Below are 22,813 nucleotides of genomic sequence, written 5' to 3'. Positions count from 1 at the left end.
TTTGAACCATGTATAACAAGAATTATAAAAGGTAGCAAAGTAAGCCCTTCAACAGCGTTGCTAAGCCCTGTGTTTCAGATCTATGCAGTTTTAATAACTTGGTATTATCAACAGGTGGAAAGAGGTAATTTCTAATATCTACAACATGCTAAGTAATTTAAAACTTTCTGGAGAGCATCTCTGTATTGGCTAGAGTTGGAGATAGAAAATTGAACTAAATTGACCTTGTATTGTACACTAAAGTGTCACTTACAGCATTCCTCATCTGTGTAACACCAGCAAGTGGCAAAGTGACCATCAAGGTAGATTAATGTTTAGGCACTTGATTAGTGCCTGCTACAAACACAGTTGCTGTTATTCAAGGATGGAGTGTCTAGCAGTGGAATGGAGGTCCTTATTTTAGGAAGAAGATAACTTTTATTCAAACTACACTGATAATAATGTAAATCTTTTAACAGCCTCCAAAAACCTTCAGATAAGGCCTACATGTAAAATCAAAAAAAATATACATCCTCTATATGGTTTTATCCAAATATAATGCAGTCCAAATTTAGGCCCTGACCAACTTATATTTTAACACAGACAAAGAAGATTCTTTCTTTTAAACAATATTTAAAATATTTATTTCCCCAATAGCTTGAAAACAAATGCAGCTGTCAACTGATTAAAATTTTGGGCAGACTACATATTTTCATTGTAGGAATATTTATTTAAAACTAGAAAGAGAAATACTTACTACAAAATGCTAAAACTAGCACATTAAACTTAGGATATTATATACATGCAATTTCAGAAATTTTGATCGTGTAAAATCCCAGCAGGAATATTAATAAAAAGGAGAACATTTAATTTATTACTGTCTTCAAGTCAACTTATTATAGCATAAATAAGCATTTAATACTTGATTTATGTTGCTTTGATTACCATCAACCAAAGACTGAGAAAATATTAAAATCAGGAAATCACCAGATGGGGCAAAATAGCATTTGTGGTTTTATACCTAACACAGATATTTCAAAGGACTATAATCGTATTTTTCTCCATTTAGGATAACTGACATAATTACAGAGTTAGAAATTTTCACCTCATCAAAGTATTTCTCACTTAAAAAAGGATCAATATTTACAGTTTAATTGTATGTTTTCTTTACTCATTAAAAGACCTAGTCACCTCCTGCAAGGAGGATTTAGAATTTTTTCATATATTCACTGTTTGTTATTTTAAAAAGCCAGTCTAATGTCCTGTGTAATTTGATACCTTATTTACTTCCAACAGTGTTTTCTGTTTTTCCTCTTATATTTTCTTCCCATTCTCAAAATATGTTAATTTTCTTTTAGGAAGTCAAATTTCATGGAGCATTTGCATTACGGGGAATCCGGTAAAACCTTCCAAGCCCATACACCTGGCTTGTTAGAAATTAAGAAATAGATTTATATGCAATTAGGTATTTTCTTCTCCCTTTTTTCTTCTCAGTTACACAAATCTTTGTCAAAATAAAATCCTGCAAAAATCTTGAGTCTTCTATTGTACCTAATAGTTATTTTTGATACCTGAAAGCAATTTTTGAGTTAAAAATTTTGCTCCAATGAACTTTTGAACTTTACATACAATTCAGAAGGCACTGTTGTGCCTTCATTGTGCAGTTACTACTCCTGACTTTTCCCGATGGTTTACCTGTGTAGCAATGACACAGAAAAGAATATTTTCTTGAACTCTTGAATTATATATCAAATATAATGCTAGTTAAAATATACTCCCTATTGCTGAGGAGATAGATAGTTCCAAAAGGTAACAGCAGCTTCTAAATGGCTAGATTTTTCTACAAAGTATGTGAAAAATGAAATAGACATTAAGAAAACATAGTCAATACAACTATATGAGCTTCAGAGGTGGAACAAGTATCAGCTGATTATTACATCCAAATTCTTCGGTGCAATCATTTCAATTTTCTATCATCGTTGAAAAAACTTGTCTGTTTAATCAAAGCCCACAATATACAAAAAATAAGGCAAAGATCTAAAGCTTGACTAGTGGAATTGCTATTTTTTCATTGAGAAGTTATTATTAAAATTTATTACACCTGTAAATATTGTCCTTCCTGAATCTAATCAGGTTGGAATAGCTAAATATAAGGAAGTTCTTTAAATCAAAATACTCTGAAGTTTAACATGTAGCATATTTGGACTGCAATAATTAAGATCTTAAATACAAAGTCATTTGAAATTTTAAAGTTATCCTTAGACCTTATATGTCATACACAAGCTCCGTCAAAGTTACTAAAGACAAATTTTATCTTCATATAAATGGTTTCACTTAAATACATAACCAGTTATAGTCTGGCCATCACTATACCTCGCTGTCAACCACTCAGAATAAACTAAAAATCTAGTTTCATCCCAGGAAGCAGCTTAATGGTAAGGCACAGCTGGCCAATAAAAATATTCTCTGAGTGATAACCTGTGCTTCTTTTTCTTGGTAAAACATGCACAGTCTCCAGGCTCGATCACTTTGGGCAGTTTAAGTCAAACTCTGAAACAACTGAATTTTTTTAAAGCTTTGGGCAAGAGAAAGATATAAAAAGGGCTATCACTGTATAGCCCTGCCAACCTTTGAGCAGTGAAATACTGAGGTTTCAACAATGTCCACATGTGTGAATTTGTTTGAACACTACCACTGAATATATGTTCATTTTGTAAGTCAAAAATTAAAAAAAGGGAAGTTTTCGTATTTCTTAAAACTTCTCTGAGAATATAAAGTTGAGCTGATCTTTTCTAGAGTAGGATTTGGCAATTGAAACTCAATAATGTTGATAATGTCAAATTTGGACTAAAACCCTAACTCACACAGACTTCCTGATACCTTGGCTCTGTAGAGCTAGTAGAAGTAAACAGCAACAATAACTTACTTTAGATAACATTTTCACATACACACAGGGAGTCAATGTATCGAGTGCTATATGTGACCCTGTCTCAATTTTAGTTCTTCTTCTTAATTACTGAGAATGAACATCAAAAAAGGATTGTCATTACAGGAAGTAATTTAACTGACATGTCTTCACATTGCAACCCAAAGACAGCAGGTGGTAAAATTAAATTGTGTTTTAGGGTTTAATTAATTTAACTTTAAGGGTCTCCTTACCTTCTATTGCTGAGAGTAGAACACGAGAATGGTCATATGCAATTACATTCGCATATCTATTCTTTGGTTTGTTTACTTCCAGGTTAGAGTGCTCCCAAGTGAACTGCTGACCAGGATCAATAGACTTCAAAAAGATAAAGGGAAGAAAAAGAGAGAAAAAATATTAGCTAAGTACTACATACTTATCATATTTATAATGATTACACACCATATGGTCCTATATTTTTACTCTGGAAATATTTTGCTTCTGAAAGTAAATTATAAATTCAGGGCTTTTCAAAATGCACTATATTATAATAAGGATTTAGTGTTGAGGCATCTGAAGTTCCAATTAGGAAATTAAACCACATGTTTTCCTAATCTAAGGTAGCTGTTTTCTCCTCAGTGTAGAGGGAGAAGAGTATTCATCTCTTTTTTTTTTTCTTTCCCCCTCCCCTCCAACTCCCCCAAGGAAACAGCTCTGCTGTGAGTGATTCTAGCATAACAGAGAAAGAAAAAAAATAAGTGTTGGAAATCTTAAAATCACTGTGATGAGGGGAGCAAAATATTTCTGTCTTGCTCTGTTACTAAGTGCACATATTTTCAAACAATTCAGCACCCTGTTCATTAAATAAATTCCAAATGTTCCTGAAGAACTTTGCTAGAAGAAAAATTTTGCTGTTTTTAATTTTTTTTTTCATTTTGACACCTCAGTGACTAATGACATCATGTTGCTGATGTAACAGTCTGAAGAACATAGAGACACACTCTAAAGGTACTATCTGTTTTTATTTCCTTGACTCATGCATCCAGTTGTAAACAAATATGTGCAAAATTTAGGCATATATGAGCTTTTATAACCCCTTACTTATACATATAACTGCATGGTCCTAGAATCACTGTTTCTTTCCTGCTTCCATCATATTCCAGGATGGAAGTAACACAATGAAGCTTTCCCTGTACTCCTGCATGCTTCACGAGCCAGCCAAGCCCAGGCTCTACATATTCCCTCTTATTTCTATGGTCGAGTTACACATACAGCTGGGCAACTCCTGAATAAATAACAGATGGTACCTGCTTGTGCCTGCTCTGGTACCTGCTATGCGAAAGGTCATCTCATATTGAGAAGTCATGATGAATCACATATTGTTTTACTTTCTCTCTCTGTAACATTAGAGACCTTGAAGTGTTTCATCAGCAGGTATGTACACACTAAGATGATTTGAAGGTCATGTCCTTTGCTTAATCCTGGTAATAATTTGGTACATGAGTGGTTGCCCATGCCAGGCTGCTCTAAATTGTAAAAGCCAAAATAATCAAACAAAAGAAAGAGCTCTGCTTAGATCAGGCTGTTCACCAGCACCGAGTCCACTTTATACTAGCAGGCTCGCTCTAAAGAACACGTGAGAAGCTCCGTACTAGCACAGCAGCACTAAGACATCACTTACATGACATTAGTGACTCTCCCAGGGTCACTTAGAAAAGCTGCAGGTGCTATTTATGTCATAGTACAAATGCAAAATGTGACCTGCAACCTATTATGGTAGGTATTTTCAGGCAATGGACATGTGCTAAAATAACTATTGGGATCTATTTGGGTTTAACCCTTAGATCAATAATTGGGCTAATCAAAAAGTTACTTCATTTTTATGTATCTTTATAGATCTCATATAATTTATTTTATTAACATACAGAGAATGACTTTGTTTCTTTTTGAGATTATCCCAAAAAATCCATTTTCCCTGGCTGTCAGATAGAGAGGTTGTGGAATACCTCAGCATTTTGGTTTAGGGAACCAAAGCTTATTATCTTATCATATCCGCTAATACTCTAAACTCAATTACATTTTATAATAGTGTTGTGACTAGTTTTCCTGAATTCCTGAATCCTGAAGCTGGCCCATGGTGAGTTCCCCTATGTAATTTGACCAAGGACCCACAGATGCAGCGTGATGGTGCTGGTTCTGGCTCCCCCTTTCCTGAGCAGTGAGTGAGGCAGAATGTGTGGCAGCTCAAACCTCACGAAGAAATGAAATGGGACTTGCTAGGAAATGAGGAAGACACAATCTGCTTGGGGGCATGATAAGGACCATCATAGTTTGGTTATGATGCAGTCGAGCAGCATTGCAATGGATGTTAATATCAGCACAACAGGCATTAAGTCATTCTGAGCTCAGAATGGTTTGACCTATTTTCTTCTCCCTTCACACAACTTCTGGGCCCAAACAAGTTTTCAAAAAAAAAAAACAAAACAAAACAAAAAAAAACCCCTCATGCAATAAAGTGTGGGTTGACAACACACAACTTTCAACTTGTGAGATGGTACTTGGATATATTAAAAGTTTTTTTAAAAAGAGACAGTGGCTTTTTATGGTTTTATTGTAATTTGGTTTTAAAAACAGGAACAACAAACTATTGTCAAATTGGCATTCTGTCATTTGCAAAAGTAGATATTACCTCTGTGCTATGTTTGAGCACAAACACGGACACCCTAACCTTTATTAGGGCTTGGTCCTCCTTTCACAAAACCATTATCTTTTCCACACAGAAATTCATATTTATGAATAAACCAACCTGTAATATAAATTACTTTACTACATTTGTATTCATCACAGTAACATTTTTTCATCCTCTGTGAAAGCTGGCGATAGAATTTTGATACAGGTAAGCATCGATTCACCTAAAGACACTTTTTTATTTCAATCTGTATTGGTAAGTTGAAGTAGGGTGAAAAGAATGATTTTGGAATACTTTGGATTTGAGCCTGGAGAAAGGAAAAATCATATTGACAAATAACATATTTAACACATGCAATATGCCTCTTTATCAGCTGACCAGCAATTTGGCTACACAATATGACTTTCAGAGTAATCGAATTTACATAATCAGTCTTCCCAGCAAGTATCTCCCTTCCTCTCCTTTTTGAGTTAATAGAGGTGAATATGACAACTAGTGCAGGATGTCTTCATGACAAGATTTTCAATATTTTAAAAAGTAATCGATAAGAGTTTAATTTGGATTTCTTGTTACAATACAGAACACAATCACTGTAAATTCAAAATAAACAGAAAATACTTTCAATACTTTAGTGCATTATATTCTAAGTAAATTTTAAAATAAAATTAATTATTTGACTCTCAGCTATTTGACTAGGAATAAGGCATATCTGTGTTCATTGTGACTACCTACTCAGAATTTTTGAGGGGTATATATTCAAATATGCTAGCTATGGAGCAGTCCCACTGCCCTGAAATGAGGCAACAGTGCTCTGTATTATTTCTGGCTGCCTAACTGAAGGAGATGCTCTACCTAATCTTTTATTTTTTACCTACAGTGCCCAAATATTCTGGAAATTACTTCAGAATATAAGATGTCAGATAAACTTTTTCTTCATACTTGACAAGAAAATTAGAAACTAACAGAATAAAATAGCTGACTAACATATTACTATTTTCAAGCCTGGGCTGCAGGTCTCCCACTCCTCATTATCCAAAATAAAAAGGACATGCACAAATACAAAAACAGAAAAGAAAACCAAAAAATTCCCCCAACTCTCTATCCTGTCCTCCATTCAAAATTAAATTCAAAGTTTAAGGTGTAATTTTGGCTATATAATTGCACTTAGATAATGATGATCTTAGTAGATTTTTGCCCATTATGAGAAAGGACTTTAGCTTCTTATTATACCTATTTGTTAATGAGAATTTATAAATTATTAGTAATACTTAATGTTTAAAGCTTAATTTTAGCTGTTCAATTTCTTTCTTCCCTTTTTCAGTTCTTAATGCTTAAGCGATCTAAAGCTGCTTTTCAATATCAAAGAAAAAAATCAAATAACAGCTTTCTTTGTCAGCCATTTCCTAGCAGAAGTTGAAGATGTGTTCTTCACAACAGCATATTATATTCCCTGTGCACTTCTTTCTTTATGATGTATGGCCAGATGGTACAATTCAGTGATTAATTTTAGCCCTGTATATAGTTAACACAAGTAATGTCAAAACCCAGCAAATGGACCTAACTTTAAGCTTTACTCTTTTCTCACCAATGTCCATCTCTTTGTGGCCTTACCGCCCTCCCACAAGGCACTGTTTTGGCAAAAGGAACTTAATCTATATTTCCTTGGACTTAATAGCCACACTGGAACAAAGTGTAGAGTGGTATTGGCAGATACATTTCAGAAGTGTGAAAGACCAATAACTCATGAATAACAAGTCTGTACTAACAGTTTTAATGAGTGCTTTAATGGTTTAATGGATGGCACTTTAATAGGATTTCTAGTATATTCATTCCGAAAGCTTGTCTTCAATAAAGCTGTCATTAACAAAGAACTGGACTTCTTCATAGCATAACTGTGTAGTATAGCTTTGTGTGAAAGAAATAAGGATATCTGTAATACCATTATTACCCTCCCATGCTATGACTAATCTTTCAGTTATTGTGTTTAAAATGGTTGGCTGCTACAAAAAATGCCTGATCTGGGAAGAAACTTGAGCAATGTTTACTAATATGATATGCTAGCCACAGAATAGTTTTTTTGACTAGGTATCAGGAAAACCAGAATGTGTATCCAGGAAATACTGTAAACAAACAAAAAATCCCCCCATAAACTCTACACCTACACTTTGTGAGATATTTGTTTAGGCTACTTGAACAGAGGCAAATATTGCTTGTGGGTCTCTGGGAGTGTATCCTTATGTAGTACTGGGGAAGGAAAAAGAACAAAGAAATGACAAACTTCCTCGTGCAAGCTGGCATATACTGGGATGCCACGGGGAATAACACTCTGTCAAAAGCTCGCTGTGCCAGCAAATTAAGAGCCAGCAGGTTTGAATCTTTGTGGGTCATGGGAATGGTTAGTTGCTGTGTAGGTTTCACAAACAGAAGAGAAAGGAAGCATGAACCATGAATTTCCCAGCACTGGAGGTGCAAATTAAATCATCAAAACACTGGGTTTTGAAATAAATTTAAGAAATTTAAGACCAGTGAAAGAAGAATGAAAAACTCATGTTTAAGAAGATGTCAACACAAATAGACTTTGTACAACTGGAAAGTAGTCAACTATCCATAAAAATGAACAATTTGACCCTCTTTTACCAATGTCAGTGATTGCAATGAGAATTTTGTATCATAGCTGATGAATCTATAATAAGATGCTATTGTATTATGCAGGAAACTTGCTAATAGAATGAGATTTACATACTGCATTAGCAAAACATGAAGGCTAAATGCATGAACATTAATACATCATCAGGGCAACTTGCCAGTGGAATTACATTTTCCTACTAAGACGGAGTTTTTCATATTACACTGTAAAGGCTGCCACTCTCAAGAGACATGGGGAACAAGTCTGCATTTTTTTTGCATAAATGTTCCCTGGATTCAAGTGTGAGTTTGGATTAAAAAAGCCTGGATAGTAAAAACTGAGTTGAGAATGCATAGATAGATGTTTTCTTGTTGACTCTCAAAAGAAAGTGACGCAATTGTTCAAGGGCAGTTAGAAACACAAATAAAGCTTTTGCCAAACTCCTCTCAAAATCAAAAGTATCCCCCCCCCCCCAAACAAAGGTATTCATGTTAATATTCCTATGGGCAAATGTGATCATTTAAAACCTGACTCCAGTGGAGTTAAACAAGGTATACATGCATATTACGAAAGTATAACTAAGGAAGAAAATAATCACTATTTGAAAACATTCATTTTTAAAGGAGTGTCTCTATTACATAAAAAGCTATAGAAACCAGAACTATTTTAGAATCAATCACAGTGTTTTGTATTTCTTTGTCTCCAGTCTTAAAAGTTATCCATTTATTCCCCAAATGCAATTATAATCCTTTGTGATATCAAAACCAGTTGCAGTGGAAATAATTATATGTTCAAAACAAAGGATTACATTCAACTGCAGATGGGGAAATAAGTTATCAGGAGCATATTAATACTTGAGGAATGAAAATCTTAGTTATACAGAAATATTTTTATAATTAAAAATTCTCTTGTTTTTGTTTCATATGCTACATGGTGTTTATATGTTTATATAGTATATGGTGTCTACATCATAGCTCTTAAACATTAAAATTTTAATTAGTTGCATATGGGATCCTGGTGCTTTTTCAATTTTCAATGTATTTTTAGAGCACTGTTGCCATTTACGTGTCTAGAAAGAAGTAAAGGACACTTTCTCTGTGCAGCATGAACGTAAGAAGTGTCACCTAAATTTTTTGAAAAATCCATAATTACAACTGGAATATCACTAAAACAGGTACCTCAAAAATCTTCTTCATTTCCCTCCACAAATACATTAAAATATTGCAAATGAATCTTAAAAAAAAATTCTCAGATTCCCCTATAATCAGCTATATAGCCTATCCTTGTCATACTGTAAGAAGTGGAGTATTTCTCTCTTTCTTCCTACATCTCACTGTTTTCAGTTGGGCAAAACAAAACTGACATTTATCACAGTTTTTTGACTACTTAAACAGTCCCAGTAGATTCCTTGACAAAATAGCACTACGTATTAGTCAAAAAACTAGCATATGTTATCCATATGATAACACCAGCTTTCTTGTATCTAAATATTCCTTTAATCATATATGCATAAACAAACACTGTTAGCCTAAGGAGGCACTCAAAGCACAAAGTAAGGAAGTAAACTATTATTAATCTTGGCTATTACCACTTCAGATTCCTGCATGGCATCTTTAAAATTCTGAATMCTAACTATCCTTCTGGCTCAGATGCTGCTCTAGGTGGAACTAAGCACCAAACAACCTATGTGAATGCAATAGCGTATGTGCTATTAATAAAAAGACAAACAATACTTCATCGTTCACTGACTGCACTAATTGTTTCTCAATAAATGGAGCACATCCCACAAAAGTAAAGCTACCAATATACACGATTTGTAGTATTAGAGAAAAGGAAACTATGGTAAAGAAGAAAAAGCATTTTTTTGCTAAGAAGAAACAGAATTTTGCATACAAGCTTGTATTATTCGTAATCATAGGGCAGTTAGGTGCAGCTATATCTTTGGTATGGATTCTTTCAGAAGGTCATCTGCTGTCTGTGAATTTTTAAAGTGTTTTCTATTAATAATCAGTTTTAGATATGCTTCTGCAATATAAAATTCATTGCATTTTAGTATCCAGTGTTTATCTTGTTGCCACATAAGATGCAAGAAGATGAATGCACTAGGTTTAATAAGTTATTTTCTCATCACAAATCTAACCCAGTGATACTGTTAAGCTACAGCAAACCTTACAATAGTGTGGCAGTCTGGAACAGAGCCAAAATGTATCATCATCTTTCCCCATACTCCATGTTAAAACAAAAGGCTGTCTGTAATTTACAGCAAGAAGCCTGATGAGAAAAAAGACATTAAAATAATATACAGCTTCGTATTAGATTAGTTAACTGGCGTGTACATAGAGACACACATACTCTAACTCATGTCATAACACACAGAGGTCAATACTGTAATTTTCATGTATTACAATGACAGATTCCCACACAGAAAAAGTATGAATCTGATTTTACATCTTTAGGAATATAAAGCAAAGACAATAGATCCCAGATAATAATCTATTTCACATCAGACCAAGAAAATTGCTTTGGAGGAATGGATTTTTTGTTCTATGTGATAGCAGGAAATGACTTCAAGTCTTTAAATATACATTTAGTATATTGCATAAAGTAGGCAGCATATTAATGTTCCGATTCAGTCTATCTCCAAGATCATTTTTTATTGTTAAATTCTGCAGCTTGAGTTAAGAAGGAGATATGATATAAAGGTCAGTTTCTTATGAATATGGCTTTCTGCTTAGCAGCTGTCAAGTCCATATGGAGCCCTGCATTGCATAAAATTCCCACTGAAACTGCCAAAGCCAGCAAAAGCTTTATAATAATCAGCTGGGTCAAGAACCTTGTCTTTAAATTAGGGAATATAAAAGAAATATGTGACATAAACGATATGTTACTGTAACAAGGTAAACTAATATTATACTAAGGCTACAGGATTGAATGCCATCACTAATTAATGAAGGTTTATGGAAAATTTATTTTGAAGTAGAAAGGAACATTATAGAGAAGATAACATAGCACATACCCTTACTAGAAATAGTAATACAACTCCAATACTAAAACTACAAAAATGTTCTGTTTGACAGGTAAATTAGAAGTTTATTTAACCCTTGTAGTAGTCATAATCTTCACAGCTTGGCCTCTGTTCTCCCATAGAAATCAGGTATTCAGGGTAAAGATATTTGAGAAGTGTAATGACTGAAATCTGCAGTGCCTCTGAGAGATGGGATAGGAGGAACCCAGAAGATACCAGGAAACAGATTCTGAAGACGTCTAGAAACAGGGACTCCTCAAATCAGTGACATCAAAGCTTACAAAACATCACACAGTAAACTGGTCTCTTTACCCTAGAGAATACCATCCTTTCATCTTGTCATAGCAACGGAGTTTGACCTTCTATTCTTCTGAGAAGATGCAGTTTATACTATGCATATTGCTACACATTTTTTAGCAATATCTAATTTCCCAACTTGCCCTGTCCTTCCTGGGTATTTCAGCACTACAGTGCAGAAGGAAGACATGATATTTCTCTACTGCATGGCTATTTCAGGATCTCTCACCTAGATTTCATGCAGCATAAGAAGAAACATATGACTACATATTCTCAGCTTAAATAAAAGCTTTGGGAAGCTTTGTGTCATATGAATGGAGACTATTAGGATGTTGGTTGAACTTGGGGTTGTTTAAAGAAGGCAATCTCCTCTCCTCTCATGGCTGGGGTCTCCAAAGCAGTTCACCTTCCCCTTCCCAAGAACAGTGTAAGGAAGTAAGGAGGTTTCATTAGAAAATGAGGCCAGAGGACTGAGTCAGCAGAGGAAATAGAACATAGACATGTGTCTTCAGGGAGAGAACTTTCTTCTCTCTTTTGGAAGTAGTGAAGAGGAAGTAGTGGAGAGAAAGTAGTAGAAAGAAAGAGAAGTTTCTGTCTGCCTGAAGAAAAAAGTCGGAACAAGTCAGGGAGCAATACTCCTCCTGAAGGAGAGACGTGGAGGAAAATGTACCTCTATGCAATGCCTCACACCCCAAAATTCTGCGTCAAAAGAAAAGGATGGAATAGGAGCAAGTATTCAGATATCTCTGAATATGTAAAATGTCTCTGACCATCTAGGGTACACATAATGAAATCTTATGAAAAGGCATGTTTGGGTTGTGGACTAAGTCATTCTTTTAAAGGGAAACTAGAGTAGGGGGTGATAAAAAAAAAATCTTAAAATATCCTCTCCAAACGGAGCTAACCTCCTGAAAGATGTTCTACAAACTGGATGAGAACTCAGCATTCATCAGGAAGCATTTCTTATTTAACAGTATCACAAAGCTGCTACAACAGTTATTGGACATTCACTACGTATTTTAGAAGGCTTAGAAGAAATTCATCTATGTAATATAAGATGTTCCACAAATGTAAAATAAAATAATGGAGTGCTGAGGAGAAGAAGGAATTATGAAAAATATTACACTGACCAACAATGCTTATTTCTCCAAATGTGAATTAACTGAAGGGCTTTTATACTCAGTAAAAGTCAATGGTTTCCTGCTAAGCATGCCCTACCTTGGCCTTTATCTTTTGAAAATGAAAAATAGCTCTTTTACTACTGTGTCACCAGTTCAAATATAATCTGCTGTGACAATAACTGAACTGTACCCAACTCTGCCTGAGAATTGGGCATTTATTTAAGGGATATCAATGAGGACTGCTACTGAAAGAGGAGGTCCCAATCCCCAACCATAAATGTTCCCACCAGCTCCCTTGTGCTGGCACTAGAGCTTATGCAGCCATGTGGTGAGCTAGTTCAGGGAACTGATCCAACTGAAAACAGCAAAGAAAAATAAAACAATTAGTTTTCAGCTGAATCTATTTCCTGAGATAATCCTTGAACAGCTGCACACATGCTAGTGCCAGCTTTGGCACAAAAGAGACAACAGGAATGCTCAGCCAAGGCAAGGAGACTACTTACAGTGATCAAACTGAAGCCTTAGTTCACTGCTTAGACTTCACCTTGAAATTAAATAGTGGTGCTTAACACTAATACTATTTCAATAAGGATAAACCTGGAACTAGTTGGAAACAAAGTGAGACATCTAGAAGTGGGGTTTCAAACAATAATGTTGAACACCCAGGAAAAAACACTGTGAAGCTTGATCTTGACGTACAGTTGCCAATGTTTTAATCCTGACTGTGTGACACTGCGGAAAGTGTTGTCTTTTTTTTTTTTTTTTTTTTTTTTTTTTTTTTTTTTTTTCTTAAGTAGGATATAAAAGTTAGGTAGGCTATTTACAATGACTGGTAAAAAGATCTGAAGGGACGGATACTAAGTATTCCCACAACACAGACTACAAATGCTTAAGATTACATTCTCTAGATTATTTTAATGACTTAAACAGCAAAGAAATACAGAACACCAATGCTTTTAAGCTATATTACCGCTTAAGAGGAACCTTATCATCTCCACAGCATGGTCTAGACATATTGAGCATGAATCATTTATTTTTATGGAAATTATACTATACTACATGACTTGTCATTATATTTTTTACTTAGTAAATGGGATTTCCTACACTGTTATTCCAAGGATTTTCCTTGTAGTACAACGGGAAATTATTGTCAAATTTGTACCAAATGTTGGCTTTTTTGTGGTGAACACGGTATGTTATGTATATTTCCCTGCACTATGCTGAGCTGAAATAACATGCCTTTATTCTAAAGAACTGTCTTCAAGTTCAAGAATCAATCTCCTATCTACATGCTGCTGGCAGCACACAAGATGGTGTCACCATTTCCACTGTGGTATCCCACAAACACTCAGAGCCAGATAAGGAGGTGCGATTGATCTGTACATAGCATACCATCAAAAGCCCTGTGACCACTCAGCTTCTGGGCAGGATTGTTTTTTTCCATCCCTACTTAAACTAGGCTTTAAGTACTTGTCATTCAGAGGTGAATACACAGCTTTATCTAGAGATTACAGACAAAAATCATAAACATTTGTGCATTGAACTATACAAATATAGCACGTATTTCACTGCTTTCAAGGTTGACATTGTCAGATTTCATATTAATGTGGCCTGTATCATGAGCATGACTGTCAGGTACACCCATTCTACCCCCAGAACTGACTCTGCAAAACACTGCTGCCACGTTTCAGCAAGTGTCTATGACTAAGGAGGATAGTAACTGCCAATTTCAGAATCCTAAATGATGTGAAATATCTATCTAATTCTTCATGTGTTACAATCTTCATTCTCAAGAACATAGCATTTTCATATAAAAATGTAAAAAGATGCTCCTGCATTTTTGTGATTGTGACAGTAAACAGCAATCTGGGACGCCCTTCAAACAAATTTCATTTACATGAACTGTAGAGACTACATTTTCCTTTTGACATCTAATATGATTATTCTTCAGAGCTGTCTTAAGGTCTTTCTCAACAGTATATGACTAAATGATAAGCAATTGCAGCCCATTACTGTACTAGTAAGTACAGTAAATTCAGACACTTTTTACATATTTCTACATTCTCTTTAAATATTCTGGGCAATTATTCGATTTCTGTACCCTGCAGTGACATATTAATGTGGAAACGATGTGTGAAAGTCTTCCTCAGTTCTTTTTACTGTACCGTCAGTGTTTATATGAACCTTCAACTGTAATGAATGTGCAGGCCCCGAAAGAATAACATTGGTTTTGAGTTGGGTAAGCATGGTTACTACTTCTAYAGCACCTAGACGTAAGAAAGATGTTTCCTGTCTCTCCATTATGCTCCACCATGCTGGTAAATTCTTAGGCAGTTTTAAGCAAATGGTTAGTGATAAAACAGACTACTGTGTCAGTGATCATTCAGGGATTTGTTCATCCATGGATCACTAACATGACACTCTCTCATGACACGTGACAATCGTAACTGCTCTTAAGGAATATTCTTTGTAGGACGGTTCAGTGTCTACTTTATCCATAGATTTTTGATATGATTGAACTACCTACTTTGAAGAAATAGCTATAGTTTGTTGTGTTTAATGAATGGCTAACCAAGTCCTCTCACCATAACTTGTTGACACGAGAGGCAGTAACTCTCGGTAGTGTCCATGAATGCCCGGGGAGCTGTATTCTATAGATTATTGCCAAGGCAGCTTTTAAATGATTCCTCTCCTCCAGTTAAATTCCTTCACATTCTTACAGACCAYAACTCCCAGATTATCAATGTGATATTATTGACAGGAGGAAAAAAAACCAATGTCTTGAAGCTGTTCTATTAGRAATGACATCAGGCAATTGCAAATTCTTTATTCCACACAGAACTGATACAGTGGACTGTAACTTTTCCTTTGGATACCATACGTGGATACTATATGTATTCTGTCAACATATAACATTACCTCGAAGAATTTTTAAATAATCTAAGGGGTTTTTAACCGCAGAATAGATGGATGCTTGCATATAAAAAAATCCTAAGTACTATATCATCTATACACTGCTTCAAGCATGTTCAGATGGAATATGTGTGACATATTCCTGTCCTTATTAAAATACAATACAAAGTAGCTACCTCACTGAAGTAGTTGTTTTACACAGAGAACTTCGTTTCTTATGGTTTTAACATCATCTGAAATCAACATCATCAGGTTTGATACCTATTGAAGATGTTGCCAGAAAGATGGCATTATTAATTATCATAAGAATGAAAAAATGGGGAAAATTACCTCRTATTCCTGCGAGAACTTCAAATTGTCATTTGCTTTCAATCTTTCAATATGATCTGCAAGTTCCAAGATAGGTATTGGGGGATGACTTGCCATACCTGTTGAACAAGAAAGAAGAACAATCTTTAAAATAAACTTGAACTGATGCTATGATTCTAAAATTTAGAAAATGCAGTAGTTAGAATGGCTAGAAATGTGTAAGTAGTAAAGATGTTATATGTGAAAGAAGCAGGCAAATAGTTTGGTTACTCAAAGCAGGACATGCTCTGGATAGATGAGCTCTGAAGCCAAATTAAAAAAAAGTCACCAAGCATATCCCAAAGCTAATATTCCTAGTATAAAGAAGAGAGTTATTGAGGTATGAGTCAATGAGGTTAGAYAGGCATGGAAAAATGAGGCAGTTAGACCTGATGTTGACCTCTGCTTTGAGTAATGACTCTTAATGTCATTTCAAACTCCTTCTCCTGCACGGTATGAAATGGAAACTGCATTGAATTAGATGAGGAAAGGCGAGCTGAGAAACAGACACTGAAAGAGCCCTAAAGGGGAAAGAATAGTATTTTGACAGAAAACAAAGTGACTTATGCATAATCAAGAAAAACAAACTTGGAGAATGAAGGTTACCAAGGTAACCGCAGAAACCTGAACCTGCAAAGGAAATGGTAAAAAAACAAAATCCCTGAATCAACAAAAAACTAACATATAAAATAAATTTTAAAAATGAAATGGAAAGATTGAGGATTAATAATAATGTATCAATGTCTAAGAGACTGACTAGACATTTTGACTAAATTAGGAGTACTTTACTAACTTCATGAAATTTTGAAGTGACTGACACTCACATGCAACTATGGGTAACATGCACCATTGCTTATAGACAACAGTCACTGAAGACAAGATTGGACATCAGACAATTAGAACTTCAAAAATGTTTTCACTAGTAGCAGATTGTAGAGGCAGGGGTTGTACAGTTCAGCTGGACACACGTATCTGGCTGCCCTGGTACCTTAAAACAAGCTTATTCTAAAACCCCATTTATCAACCCCCAAGAGTACCTACAATCTACTTCAGGTGTAAACATCTTTGTCTACTGATGAAAATACTGAGTAAAAAAGAATAAAAACTGAGAATCAGAGCTAAAGATGGGTAAGAAAGGAAATACTGGGAGGACAAGGAAAAAGGAAGACGTAAAAAGATGGGGGGCCAACTAGCACAGTCTGCCAGCTGAAGATTTGCCAGGCCAAAATTTATGTATATTTTTTCTCAAACTATTAATAGTCTTGATGACCCTCTCCAAGATGCTTACATTCATCTCTTTGCGCTTAATAGTGCCACACCTAAGATGAAAGCGTGTTTTCAATTTCTTGTGGGAAGAAATCAGAGCTGGCTAGAAAAATCAAGCTAGTGAACCCCAGGATCTCTTGAAACTACGAAAGGAAAATAGTGATGACTCAAGGGGGCTCAAGCTGGAAGCCATGTTGCACAATGCAGTTTGCTTTGTCACCGTGAATTTTAAGGGCATGCCTAAGACAGTTAACTTGTATTTCCTATAGCGTAGCCAAAACCACGTGACCATGTGGTTACAACACAGTCACACTATAGCATGTTTTGTCTTTCCTTTTATTTCTTCTTTTTCTTTTTTATTTTTCTTTTTTTTTCTTTTTTTGATATTTCAGGTTATCATTTAATAAAATAGAGTAAAAATAATGTCCAGAAGTACCAGCTCCAATTCACCTCACTCTATATGAATATATTTATGTATTATCTTCATAGCACATCTGTGATGGTGATGGAGACATTATTTAAATTAGACATAAAGGCAAGGTGCCAGTCCACTGAACAAAGTAGAATATCCAGATTTAACGAGGGTATTTCTTAGAAAACATAAATAGCAGATTAGTCTATAAATTCTWATTTATTTATATCAGTTCTGAGTGTCTCCCATTTTCTTAGAAATTTCATTCAGCATAACTTGGTTATTCTCAGAATAACAGTATGGGTGACAGTCATCTAATAATTAAGCTGATTGATCCAGATCAAGCACCCCCATGGAAAGTATGTGAGTGAAAAGGCACAAGAAAACTCTAGATTTATCCAGAAATGGAGGTGGACTGATGTACATCTAAAACAGTGCTTGAACAGAGAAAAAAATAGAGACAAAGATGTTTAGACCTTTTCGAGCGAATCGTGGGAGAGAGTTATTATCATATAAGGACTGAGTGGTAGTTTGGCTAGAGAGGGAGGACACAGAGCCAATCAGGGAGGCGTAGGGGACTGAATTACTGCTCAAAGCTGTAAAAAGTAAAAGCCAATCGGAAATGGGAAACAAATTAGTAACAGCAGTAGACCATCATAATCAATCAATCTTGTACATACAGGCACTTCAGACATGCACAAACAGAGTCTGGAAACTCAGCTAAGAAAATGTTTAAAGATCCAATTACCCTACTGTAAACATAAAGGACATAAAACTGAAGAAAATGAGACTTACTCATTACAGGAAGAACCTGAGTAATTCACCAGCATCATAAACCCAAATCTCAATAACCAGTTTACTACAAGGGATATTTATTTGTTGGAACAGAGGATGAACATCCAGTCTTTTTTAAACTAGTTTTAGTTATGTGCACTGCGATATGCCACACTATATTCTTAAGGGGAGACTTTATATTAAACATTTTGTGTCAAACAGAACTTGACCTAAGACTTAAGAAAAAGGAAAACCACTAGCAACTTCCGAAATTGGTAGTTTTTGATGGCATATGACCCCTTTCAATAGGACTCATTTAGGCACTTACAATGAATACTTGTTTACTTTCTTCAAATAATACTTTCCAGTTAACGTAYAAAGTGAACTGATGTATTTTTATCTTCTAAATAGATTCAACATGCTCTAATGAGATGATAAACTAATTACTTTTTGAAAACAACTGCTGCAGACCCTTTTTATGCAATCAGTTCATAGATTGTAATGTATGAATGTATAACCTTATATATTCTTTTACACTGATCATAAGCATCATAACAGAATATGCTATGAATGGATGTTTTAAGATTTTATCTTTCTCATGTAAAAGTATATAAAAGTTTATTGGGAGTTGCATGTGAACACCAGATGTAGAACTTGATCCCTCCAAAACACCCAAAATACAGCTAAATATATGTATTTTTGTGGCTACATATAACAAACATTTTTTGAGACAACTTCACATCAACCAACATATGCTATGAAAACACAAAAAATTAAAGACAAAATACAGCTAAGCTACAACAGACCCTGTGACATGCTAGTAAGTCAAAAAAAACATGCCAAATACATGCTTTTTTTAAAATAAGAAAATAAAGTGATAAAAACATATATTAAATGTTTTTAAAAAAACCAAATGGTGAAAAAAAAATCATGCAAAGCACAGCTGAAAAATCTATCCACAGCCAGCTTTTATTTCTAGATTTGGCAGAAGATTGCCAAACATGATTGGTCTTATGCAGCCTACTAGTAATCCCTCTACATGAATTAAACAAGAATATATGGTTTAATTACAGTGTGGAAATATCTGCTGGTTATTCCGTGACAACACACAACTAAGGGACATGAAAAACCATATGTGCCACAATTCCATTGCACAACTGAGAGAATAAGGTCAGAATTTATCTGCATAATTGCTCCAGCCATTAAATTTGTATTCTGTTATACCACTGAAATAAATATCCTTGCTGTTAGTATGTTAAATCACATTTTTGTTTCTTTCTTCTTAGGCTTTCATGTTAACGGCTTTTAAAATATCTATGAAGCACATATTTATTTTTAAACTTGGACCTCTAGGTTGACTTTCTCACCATGAACAAGAAAAGAATGAGGGAGAAATTAAATGAAATGCGTAACTTCTAGAATACACTCCAAAATCCAGATGAACTGAAAATGTGACATATCTTCACAGATAATTTATTATGAAATTAGCTGTATTTGACGTTCACATCAAATTAACATTCTGTGATTTTAAAGACTCATTTATTACGATACATATTTATATATTCATATTTATTTAGCAGCACCAAAAAAAATCAATTTGCATGATTTCCTAGTACAGAAAAGGTAAGGAAGTAGCAACAGTAGTATTTTCTCTTATCAGAACAGTAAAAGGAAATGCATATGTAAAATTTGACATAGCAAATGGAGAAGATAAAAGATGACCCTGATGTCAGCAGGAATTTAGCATCTATGAATATTTATCAAGCATGTCTTTAGTATATATGACAAAGGAATCAGTTGCACTATAAAATTTATTTTTACTACAGTTGCTGTTAACCTAGAGATTGATCTTACATCTTGCATATAAAGGTAAATTTACAAGATTAGATATAGGGAAGTATGATGCAATAACTAGTCCAAAATAGTTACACATGTGTATATGATACTACAAAATAAACTCTAACAACTCTTACTCAGGAAGAACTGATGTTCTCCAAAAGTGGATTAATTATTTTGGAATAAAAGTGAGCTTTATTCTGCATCAAAGACTTGGATCTGCAAAGAAGCCACAGGAGCTCTCTAGTCTCATGGCAAAATCCACATCTCAAACTGAGGCATAAAAACTTCCTACATAGAAAAATGGGGAACCTTAGCTTGGAGAGTCTGCTCCAAAACTGTTAAATACAATGTTGAAAAGTCATTGGCTAAAATAAAGATTTTTTTTTTAATTACTCTTGCAAGCAGTAAGCAGAATCTGAGTGCCTCTAATTTAGAGGGCAACCAACCAGCACATCTGAGAAATACATGCCATTTGCACTCGAGAATCTAAATATCACTAACAGTGCTTAAATCCTTCATGTGGATCAAGTTCTCATGTAGACCTATGTATAGGGTAATTCATCTCGGGAAAGCTATTCCAGTTGATTTCTCACATCTAGACAAATCCCACTTTTTCCTTCAGCATTGATATGATTACCATAAACAGAAACCATGTACTTAAATTAAGGGAAGAACTTCCCCATTACCTTGCAAGGTAGATGAATAAATCCAAAACAAATCCATCTTTTCCACTTTTATTATTTGCAGCTTTTTCCCTGCATTCCCTTTCATTTTACTCTATTTCTGCCTTATCTTGGAAATAGGTYAGTCTAACTTCTTTTGAAACTCACTAAGTGATTCATGAACATTTTCTTATAAAAAAAATAGAATGTTTAATTCAGAGTTGTAGTGATTTTATTTATTTTTCTTATATTTCAAAGCATCTTATTTAACTTGTAAGAGATAATGAGATAATTGTTTAATTAGCAACCAATTACACAAATTACTTATAAGTGTGACACATTTTGTACTTAACTGTGGGAAAAAACAGCCACTTATTTTATTTTATTTATTTATTTATTTATTTATTTATGTTTAAGGAATAACTCAGTCTAGTTCTTTGTCTGATTGGCAGATTGAAGTCTTTCGCTGAGTCTTAGGTCTCTCATAACCCACTCAAGCCACTTAACATTAGTTATTTTCCTCTACACAAACCAGTGCTTCCTTGTTTCATGAAACCTTTTGTTAGTGCTTAATTATTTTYCCTTTCCTTCTCTACCCTTAGCCTCCCATGTGGCTTACTGACTTATAAAATTTGCATGACAGGTTAATGAATTTAATCCCAAATTTTGTAGGAAAACTGCAGAATGGGAAGAAGGTGGATGACCTTCCTGCAGCCACTCCCGCTCCGGAAGAATAACAGACACATAAATGAAATCCCTTATGGTGCTGAGAGATTGGGTATTTTCATATTTACTCAAAGAAAACTTGGCATAGCAGTGACCCACTCACTGGCATATGGGCTTATCTCACAAATATACATTTTTTGGAAAGCACATATGGACATGGGATCTTGTTCTCAGATGAAGAACTGTGGGCTATTCCARATGTCAAGACAAATGTCAAATTTATCTATGGAGTTACTCCATCAACTGAGAAGTAAATCCAGAGATGAATTTGACCCTTCACAGAAAAGATAATAAAAACATTTAGGTAAGTAACAGGTAAGTGAGGAATGCAGTTCTCTATTCACAGGGCAAGAAAAAATGATAGGAAAGTAAGAAATTTACTGTTCTAGTAGTTTTGAATTACTTTTTAAGATATCTTCATACTGAATCAGCAATTTCATGACTAGTACAACTTAATTATTACCAAAATAACTGCACTGACATCAACAAGGACAAAATATKGCTTGCTCATAATTTCTTTCAAATAGTTACATCTAAACATTTATATCAGGAATATTTTTTACTTATGATTAGAAATTCAAATTTACTGCAACAGTAGATTTCTTTTCAAATTCTCCTGATACCCATATCTGATCAGACCCACTCTTAAAAAAAACCCAAACATTATTTCAGGAATTTTTGGTAACAGGCTGTTTATAAATCTTTTGAAGGATTAAAGGGTATGACAATCTTGCCCTTGATAGAAGCATTTCATTTATCTCTCCCAGAGGAAACTTGCAATCTAAATGTATCAGTGTAACTTAATTTTTTCTTTGCTATTAGTTCACATTTTGGGTTCTTTGTATAATATATATATATATATATATACTTTTATTGGAAAACAACAGTGTGCCTGGAAAGCCTGTGGACACTTCCACAGTCTAAATGATTAAATTATAATGATGTTGAATCATCTATCCTAGATGGAGTTGTACAGACAATATTAAACTACATTCACAACTCTGTCATTTAATTCATCTGTTSGCAAAAGTGCTGAGAAATGGTAGCATCCTGCAGAGTAGATAAGGGCATTGTATGAGGGACAATGTATATTTAATTAAAAAACAAAAAAACCAAACATCCTATACTGCCCCTAGAAAAAAAAAACCATAAGAACAGCAACACTAACTCCTTTCAGCTGCCTGATTTGCCCCAGTTGATGGCTACTTTTTTTTTTTTTTTTTTTTTTTTT

The 22,813-nt window shown here is 34.5% G+C and overlaps 1 protein-coding gene across 5 annotated transcripts in view; it reads right to left on the bottom strand.

Moving 5' to 3' along the window:
* The window catches only part of PTPRD (protein tyrosine phosphatase receptor type D), a 276,887-nt gene that overhangs the window by 60,135 nt on the left and 193,939 nt on the right, over nt 1-22,813 (bottom strand). For 4 of the 5 annotated variants that reach the window (XM_085307065.1, XM_085307073.1, XM_085307081.1 and 1 more), the window contains 2 exons: nt 15,886-15,983; nt 3,139-3,262 (listed from right to left, as the gene is read on the bottom strand). In XM_085307065.1, coding sequence (XP_085163191.1) covers nt 3,139-3,262; nt 15,886-15,983 — 222 coding nt within the window. Of the gene's footprint in view, nt 1-3,138; nt 3,263-15,885; nt 15,984-18,057; nt 18,178-22,813 lie in introns of all 5 variants that reach the window. The other variant, XM_085307099.1, reaches the window with a different exon arrangement.

Source organism: Rhea americana, unplaced genomic scaffold (assembly GCF_003343005.1).
Source record: "Rhea americana isolate MKP2758 unplaced genomic scaffold, rheAme1 scaffold_103, whole genome shotgun sequence".
In the NCBI taxonomy this organism is placed as follows: domain Eukaryota; kingdom Metazoa; phylum Chordata; class Aves; order Rheiformes; family Rheidae; genus Rhea; species Rhea americana.
The sequence above is the reverse complement of the archived record's forward strand: the minus strand, read 5'-3'. Positions and strand labels throughout refer to the sequence as shown.